Source organism: Phascolarctos cinereus, unplaced genomic scaffold (genome assembly GCF_003287225.1).
Source record: "Phascolarctos cinereus isolate Bilbo 61053 unplaced genomic scaffold, phaCin_HiC Scaffold_5;HRSCAF=322, whole genome shotgun sequence".
NCBI lineage: Eukaryota > Metazoa > Chordata > Mammalia > Diprotodontia > Phascolarctidae > Phascolarctos > Phascolarctos cinereus.
The window spans coordinates 270,353,333-270,362,306 of NW_027555958.1; the positions used below are offsets into that span (position 1 = coordinate 270,353,333).

The 8,974-nt window shown below is 41.7% G+C and overlaps 1 protein-coding gene across 5 annotated transcripts in view; it reads left to right on the top strand.

Moving 5' to 3' along the window:
- RPTOR (regulatory associated protein of MTOR complex 1) overlaps positions 1–7,885 on the top strand; it is a 508,936-nt gene extending 501,051 nt beyond the window's left edge. For 3 of the 5 annotated variants that reach the window (XM_078155851.1, XM_078155852.1, XM_078155854.1), the window contains 3 exons: positions 1,358–1,444; positions 2,706–2,822; positions 3,768–5,087. In XM_078155851.1, coding sequence (XP_078011977.1) covers positions 1,358–1,444; positions 2,706–2,822; positions 3,768–4,029 — 466 coding nt within the window. In that variant the 3' untranslated portion in view covers positions 4,030–5,087. The other 2 variants (XM_078155853.1, XM_021000754.2) reach the window with 1 other exon arrangement.
- Positions 7,886–8,974: the final 1,089 nt, after the last annotated feature.

Below are 8,974 nucleotides of genomic sequence, written 5' to 3' on the forward strand. Positions count from 1 at the left end.
CCAGGGTCACATTGTCAATGAGGTGAGTGATCATCCAGCATAAAGCTGGATCAGAATCACTTTGAAAAACAATCAAGCATTGACTCAGCAGTCTCCTGAGAAGTGTGCACTTCTATACTTTTCCACTGGGAGCCTTTTAGTCTTGGATAAGGCTAAAAAAAATTTTTTTAAAGAAACAGGAATCTCATTAGGTCACCCTAGATTCCCAACACAAGAAAAATGCTGCCTGCCTTTTGTCCCCTTAACAGGAGAGCCCACACAATGAACAGACACAGCAGCAACCTTTATCTGATTGGAAAAGGTGGATAAAGCTGTGAATTTCCACCTCCTGACTAGAAGCAATCAGACATGGTGGTCAAAGTTCCAAGTCAGAAGACCTAGGTTCTAGTCCTGTCTCATTAGTGTCCTTTGACATGTCACTTATATATCTCAGTTTCAGGAGGTAGAAAACATAGAACTTCGTTCCTGCCCTTCATTTTCTACAGGCATGTTTGTGAGAATAAATTAGATATTGAGATTGTGTGTGTGTGTGCGTGTATGTACGCACGTGCATGTGCATGTATATCTGTATGAAGCATTGGAAAGTTTTTAGGAAAAAGATGCTGTAGAAGTATGAGGCCTCTCAGCAATAGACTCAAAGGGAATTTGGAGAAAACACTGAAGGAGAAAATGGAATGTGAGCTTTTAGCCCTTCCTCCTCAACCTACACATTTTCTAAGAGGAAAGGACTTGAAATTAGAGTTGAGACATTGTCTCCATGGCAGACCCACCAAATTCCCTTAAGGCAAAATTACAAAGTAGTGTTAGTATATTGCTGTCTTCTCTGAAAATTTCAAAAATTATTGATTACCCCAAAGACCACCCAGGCCTACCTATGTGACCTGTGTAAGTCACTTAACCCCTGCCTGCCTCAGTTTCCTCACAGTAAAATGGGGGTAATAATAGCACCCAGCGTTGTTGCAAGGATCAAATAAGATATTTGCACAGTGCTCATTACAGAGATTGATACGTAGTAGATGCTTAATAAATGCTTATTTCTTTCCTTTCTGATTGATTACTCCATTACCCTCAAAACAGAGTTAAGGTGAAGGGAACTGCCCAAACTTTCATGTCATTTTAGTTCCTGCACCTTGAGGAACAAGGGAAAGTATAGACCTGTTTTTCTCCTATAACATGTTACCAGCCAACTCCCAAACTTGTGGTAAGAAGAAATGTTTAGTTGGTTTTTCCATGCTAGCCTCCTCATTGTACCCATCAAGACCAAGAACCACGAGTCTAGACAGAGCCTTCAATGCTCTGCTCAGGTTTCTCAGTCACTAATTGAATGTCAAGAGTTCACCTTCTCCTTTTTCTCTAGCCGAGTTATGACCTACCGTGAGCACACTGCCTGGGTGGTGAAAGCACACCTCCAGAAACATCCCGAGGGCCACATCATGAGCGTCAGGTAATGAGAGTAGAATATTTATGAGACATTTTGCTGTAAAAACATTATTTTCCTCTCCATTAAAAATATGTGTCTGGTATTTAAGCAGCCAGGAAACGATAGCACTTCATTTTGGCATTTCAGAGCAGTCGTTAACTTCTGCCTGGGACTGGCCAAAGAGTCACTGACGAGGGCAGGAGGTTAGTGAGGAAATATGTCTGTGTCTTCCAGCTTGGCTGGCCTTGCTCGTTGAATTCTCAGGGCATTTTCCTTGGCTAAACTTCATTGCAAACAGTAAAGGGAACAAAGTGGGGGAGCACTCCAAGGAAGCAGGTGAAATGCCTTCTACACAGCATTTGTGCCCCTTTCTCAAAAATTCCTTTTCTTCTTTTCCACACATCAGGCAGACAGACTATAAGGAAGAAGAAGGAGCAGTACGTGTCTGCTGGGCATATTGCTGTGCAGGATTACTTCACCATCTAACAATTTTCTACTCATAAATCCATGTCTGTTGCTTGGTAAATACTGTGCTGAGAGTAGTGAATATTTATTTGCCCATTAAAGGGACAGCAGAATGTAATTTACTATCACAAAGCCACCACGCCTTCTTCACAGAGCTGTTCTTTTCTTCTTATTTGTGGAAGGCAGGAGGGTATTAAAATTCTCCTGTATTGGAAAGGGGGCTTAACACCACAGCTGTCAGATGTGTGCTGTCATCATGTCATTGCTCCCAATTCCACAGAATCTAATCTTCCTGACAAAATATAAAAGAAATAATCCATGCTTTCCCTATTTGGGTTTTTTCCAGAACCAAAGAGGATTCATACTTTCTAGAATGGGCAATGACAATTGCCGATCCCTAGCTACCCCACACCTCTTTCTCCTAAACAAGAAGGAAAAAAAAGAAAAATATAAAAAAACAAGAAGGAAAGAAAATAAGCAGTTCACACAACCCTGGCTTCCCAAATGAGTGGCATTTAAAAGAATGCCAGATTTCTCATGTTATTTAATTGACTATCATTCAGAGTCCAGGATATTTTGGCCTTGTGCAATATTTATGTAAATAGAGAATCAGAGTCTTTTTTCATGTACCAGAATAAAGTGCCAGAATAAAGGGTCTTATTCCAGGTTTGAGATTACACCTGAATCCCTACAGTCCTGGCTCTTAGTACTTGGTGAAGTATCCAGGCCCAGAAAGGTACCCACAGTCTGCTCCATTGTGATGATCCTTTCCATCAAACTGGCCCAAATCATAATGCTTGAAAATGTTCTTTCTTGGCAGTGTCAATGGAGATGTACGTTTCTTCGACCCCCGAATGCCCGAGTCTGTGAACGCCCTCCAAATAGTGAAAGGACTGACGGCCCTCGACATTCACCCACAGGCGAATTTGTTTGCATGGTAGGTGCCAGTCTTCTCTCTTCCCTCCCCAACAATCTTCCTTCAGTGCAAGAAAGAGAGAAAAAATGTCATCCCGCTGCCCCCTGCCACATACCCCCACAGTTAAGTACCCAAGAGGAAAAAAAAGAGGAATCCTTGTGTCCCACTTTATCATCCACAAAGAAGATGCAGAACTCCTAACTATCATGGGCTCCACCTTCATAGCCTTAGTGTAAATAGCAGGTGCACTAGGGAGGAAATGTTTATAGCATCATGAATCAAGAACATAAAGTCTCTACTTCCTTGTTGCCCTAAGAAAGCCCTAGGAATTCTAGCATCCTCAGAGCTGAGGAACTCAAAGGTGAGAAGAAAGGAATAATAGATAACAAAGACAGAAACCAAATGTCTCTACCCTAGCTTAGGATGAGATAGTAGGGAATCTGAGCCATCAGTTAGTACCTGGCCCCAGCTTCTCCTCTCTCTGGTTTTGTCCCTCATGCACTGAAATTGGATCTGAGAGCCTTACATATAGAGATTTTTACCCAAAAGTTCCCAAGAGAGGCACAAAGGTTCATCTCTTAAGAAAGATTGCTGAGCCCCAGCATCCATATTATGAAGGACAGAAGAAAAATCTATCTCCTGATCTTCTGTACTGATGAATAGTGTTATTCTAGGAGAAAACAGTTTTAATCCGGGCCCAGCAGTATATCTTTTCCAGCAGTCTCTAAGTGAATTGAAGAGAAGATCTATTTGTCTGCATTGCTGTTCACCCCTTCTGCCCAATTTTAGAGACAAACCCCATTTTTAGGAGTGGCTGAGGCAAAATATAGAGGAAGAGAATTTGAGACCCCTCTTACCCCTACTTTACCCCCCAAACCCTCCCCCACACACGTGGCAAAAACAAACAAATAGATAAATAAATAAGCAATCTTTACTTACTCATGTTCTCTCTTTCCTGCCCTACAGTGGCTCAATGAATCAGTTCACTGCTATCTATAATGGGAATGGAGAGCTGATCAACAACATCAAATACTATGATGGGTTTATGGGACAAAGAGTCGGAGCCATCAGCTGCTTGGCTTTCCACCCGCACTGGGTCTGTATCCTTGCATCAGGATTTCTGTGGTTGAGTGAATGTTTTGCTGTATTAGACTGGACTTGTGCTGACCCCCTGAGTGGAACTAATATCTATCCCCTTGTACCAATCAGCAGCATCCATTCACCTTAGCTCCTGGGGTAACCCGAGCCTCACTCACCTGAGTTCTGCAGCCAGTAGACCCATGAATAAATGATCTGTGCCTATATTCTCCTGCCCCCATTTACCTCCTGAGAATTGGGGAAGCTAACTATATTGCTGAATGAAAGACGGCCTGTGGAGCTCTTGAGGACAGACACTATTATTGATATATTGAGCTTGAACATAGGTTCAGAAGCTGAAAAATCAGCTTCATTTGGTCCTCCCATGAAATGAAACCAATACCCTTCAGCAAACAATGATATTAGACTGTCTTCTTGTTCCCATTTTCTCCTTACAAAAGCAACCCAATAAAATTAGTAGAGTTAAAGATGTCTAGCCTTGCCACTAATAATAATCCATTCATGTAGTCATGCATTATATTTTTTTTAAGTTACCTTCTTCCAGTCTGAAACTCAAACTCAGGGGTTTTTAACCATTTTTGTGTCATGGGCTCCTTGGGCAGTTGATGAAGCTCATGGACCCCTTCTCGGAATGATGTTATTAAATGCAAAAATAAAATACGTAAGTATTACAAAGAAAATTAATTGTATTAAAATACTGTTATCATAATATTTTTGAAAATGTTATATACCGAGGTTAAGAACCCCTGCTCCAGAGGATTCTCGACCCAAGGTTTCTGCTGAAATGTACTAGATGAAATACACAGAATTTGTCCCCATAGGATTAGCCTAGAAAGAAAAATGCTAGGCACTATGGGTAATATGCAAATTCCCCATAATGGAAAACAGGTAATGCATTGTCCCAGCTACAAGCTGGCAGCTAATAGCCACCATCATTTCTGGGCCTGCCTGGAATAGCAGTGTGTGCAGTAGGATTAATGAAAACTCTTAGGTGAAAGACAGACTGCATACCATTGCAATTTGCACCTTCTTAGATCCATTTAGGATCAAGATAGCCTGATGACTTCATAAGTGATTTGCACATTGCTGCCCGTAATGCCTTTCTGTCTTCTGCGTCTCTCTGCCTGGGTCCTTGTGTGAAAGCGTGGGCTGAGCAAGCTGTTTATTCTCTCTGGTTTGCTTTCTCTTCTGCAGCCTCATTTGGCGGTTGGAAGCAATGACTACTACATCTCGGTGTACTCCGTGGAGAAGCGCATCAGATAACAGGAGCCTGCAGCCTCCCCAGAGATGGGGAAGTCGTTCCCAGGCAGGGCTGCATCTCTCCTGTCGTGTACATAGTAAAATGATCGACTTGAATGTTTAGTGTTGGCTGCTGCTGCAACCTGTAACTTGAACGTTTTTTTCTTCTGACTTAGCTACTGATAATTTGAGGAGAGACAGTTGCCTGCTTTCTTTTGTTTTTGCTATAATGTCTAGAAAGTACAGGAAAGGAAGGGGATTTTTGTTCTTTTTGTTTTTGATGGTTGCTTCTCTGCTAAGAACACAACTTCCAGCCTCAAAGGACTTGAACAAACCACACCTGTTTTGTTTGTGTTACCATTTTGGTTGAGGTTTTTTGTTGTTGTGTTTGGGTTTTTTAGGGTGGGGAGGGGGAAAGATCCCATTAGTTTTGTGTATTTTTATTTTGCCAGAATATTAGCTAGCGAATAACTGAAAGACTGAAGTCCAGACTGGCCAGGGGCTCGTGTGCAGGGAAGATGCTCCCCATTTGTCCCTGCAGACAGTAATGCCTGCTTTGGCCCCGTATGGATGGAGCCCCAGACGCTGGGCAGTTGTGATGAAGCGAGGCGAGAATGAGCCATCCATGCAGCTTCTCCCCATTTCTCTCCCTTCCTACACAGAGTCAGGAACGTGCTTAGCTTACTGAGAATGTCTGAGGGTAGGAGGTAGGAAAGACCAAGAAAAGGATCAAGTGGAAGCTCCTACTTGAACTGTGTGTAAGAATGGGAACCCCAAGCCAGGCAACCTTAATGTAAGGAAATGGGAATAATGAGCGCTCAAAGGACTTTCCTTTGTTGGTAGGAGTGCCTGTGTGGGCACCATGAGGGACAAGATCGTTCACCTTCACCTTCTTTCTGTCAGCCCTACTCTGACTCTGTTTATTAAATTGTTCTCCTTCCTCACACAAACAAATCCCATCAGCACAAGGTGCTTTGCTGGCTCTGGACAGATGACAGAACCCCTTGGTTGTTATAGCTGCTGCCTTAAGCCATCGGGTTTCATTTCTTGCAGCAGTGCTAATATTCAGATTACTGGCAGGCTTGGTAATTATAGGAGCTTGCCTGTCAGCTTGTGTGCCCACGTGTGCATGCTTACGTGTACAAGAACAGAAGAGCAGCTGTACTCTTGAGTCACAGTGGGTCAGTGATGGGTAACACATTCCCTTGCTCCTGGTCCTTTCCTCCCGTATCCTGGTGTAACTAAGATAAGCATCTTGCAGTCTGTAATGCAAAAGAGACTTCCCTGGTGACTGCTTTAGGGTATGGGTGTGTAGGGATGTATGTATGTGTGTGTGTATATGTGTGTGTATGTGTGTATATTTTATGTGAGTAGCCTGAGAGAAAGAGATATGGGAGATACAAAGATAATTTTTCCCCTGTTAGGTGCCAGAAGAATGTAATCTTAAGCAGTGTTTGAGAACAAAAATGGCATTTGCCAAACTTAACCACAATGATGATATTTTGAAAAATGTTATTTTTTTTTCCATTTTTCTTTGGGACGATTATTCATAGGCTAATGTAGTGGCCTAATTAATTCTGCCAATAATGAGGCCAATAATAGTGGTAAAAAAAAAAGTGATGAAATATTTTTGTTCTCTTTATTATGGAAGGCAGTTCAACCTCACCCGCAGGATTCTGTCTGATGGAGTTATGACTCTATTGTCATGGGTAAAATGCCAGGGAAATTTTTGTCTTGGGTTGCCCATTGGTGAGTTGGCTGTGAGGGCTCTCCTGAGGAGATGCAGGCCAAATGAATTGCCCCTTCTAGCCACTCTGTAATAAATATGTACCTACTAAAAGAAAAGTCATTGTAACATGTTGATGCTGAAATTCATGGTGAGGGAGCCTGCCTCCCCACCCAGAATCCAGTTCATCCTCCTGACTAACTACTTTGGCCTTCTAAAGGAATGACTAGATCAGCTTAGATAAAATCATTTTGGTATCAAGAGGGCCATAGGGTTCCCCACTCACCTCCATGCCTGGAAAAGGACAAATAGCAAACTATTGTGGAACTTTATATAAATGTAGGTGATTGAGTTAGCAGTAGCTGGTAGACTGTTGGTAGCCTGTGTGAATGATGTGTCTATCAGGCTAATATGCTTGTCTTCATTCATTGTGTCCATATTTAGGATTGAATCAACCAGCCTATACTGAACTGGGAGGTTCAGAGAAAGTCCTGAGGGGGATCCACCATTAGGTGTTAATACAGCTTCTAATCTGCAAATAACTGACTAACAAAGCTGAAACTCAAGAAATTTTTAACCTAATATGCATTTTTCTCTTTGTTCTGAGACAAAACCATTACCTGGCAAAATGTAGATGGTACCAGACCAAGAAAAAAAGGTTTTTCTCCTCCTCCTACCTGCAGTCTCTAACTCTTTTCCAAGTTGGCACAGCCAGGAGTGACTAAGTAACTTTTACGGTTAGCTTTCATCTAGTGTGTGAGTGCACGTGTGTATCTGTGTATGTGTGTGTGTGTGTGTGCGTGTGTATGTGTGTGCATGTGGGCTGTATTTTCAGAGGTTTGATGCGAAAATTCAATCATGAAGTTAACCAAGGCTCTAGAGAGCATCCTACCTAAAGGTTCATTTATCTATTTATTTTACAAAAATTAAAATTTAAAAAAGACTTTAAAAAAACATGGACTTGTAATGTGAAAGTAAGCAATGACAAAGAAAAAACTGTTAATAAAAAATAAATGCAGAACTAGCTGGTCATCAGTTTTCTCCTGGGAGGGAAAGATCGAATTGCTCGGTAGCATAACAACAACATCAGGTCATCTCTCCATGGAAATTTATGACATACAAATTATTTTCCTCATTTTCCCTTAAGAGAGGCAGTGCAGTTATGATGATGGCCATTTTACAAGGTAAGGGATCTGAGAGTCACTGAGATGAAGTGAATCGTCCAAAGACAGCTCTCTTGGAGAACAGTGGAGACAAAGCAAGATTAGGGGTAGGAGTGGAAGACTGTTGTGAGAGTGGACATCCTTCAGATACACCAAAAAATGGAAGGACAGATGGCCAGATGAGGAGCTATGCCCCGGGCTCCCCTCATAAAGTCATTCCAGCTGTAACATTGAACTCTCTCTCAGTCCATGATGTCCTCAGTCCATAGTTTTTATTTAAAGTCATTCAGAGTCTTCCCTGGATGATTAGAAACCTTGAGAAGGAAGGCCTGATCCCCCTGACTCATGCTGTGGCAGATTGCCAAAGAGAAGGCCCTTATTTTAGATGGTAGACCCAAGCAGTAGAGGTGACCTTTTTTTTAATAAGCACATGCTCTCTCTTTGGGAAATTCAAGTTCCAAAAGGTGCTCACTCCATTATCATCTTAAAAAACTCTTGTATCTGGATCACTGACACTGGGTTAGGTATTGGTTGGTAGACACACCTGCTTTTGATGCTTTAAAATAATTAGAAACAGTGGAGCAATGTGGAAGAAAATTCTGCACTCTTTGTTTTAGGTATAAGTCTGTCAGAAACAATTTTTGTTCATTTAGATTAGCCAAACCTAAGTATTTCTGCTTAGAAAGGGAACCATAGACAGGTAGAGTCATCCCATGGCTCTAAAAATTTTGGAACACAAGCCATTTCAGTTATAGTATTCAGAACAGTAGACCAAATTGCCCAGTGAGAAGAATTTCAGTGCTCAGAATAAAGCTCAGCTAACATTGCCATCAAATAGAACAATAGTAACTTAATATTTTGTCACATCCTTGAAGAATGATTTTCCTAAAATTACTCAATTCCTCTTCGAGTGAATTCAAGAGGCACTTCCATTAACTAAAGTCGTG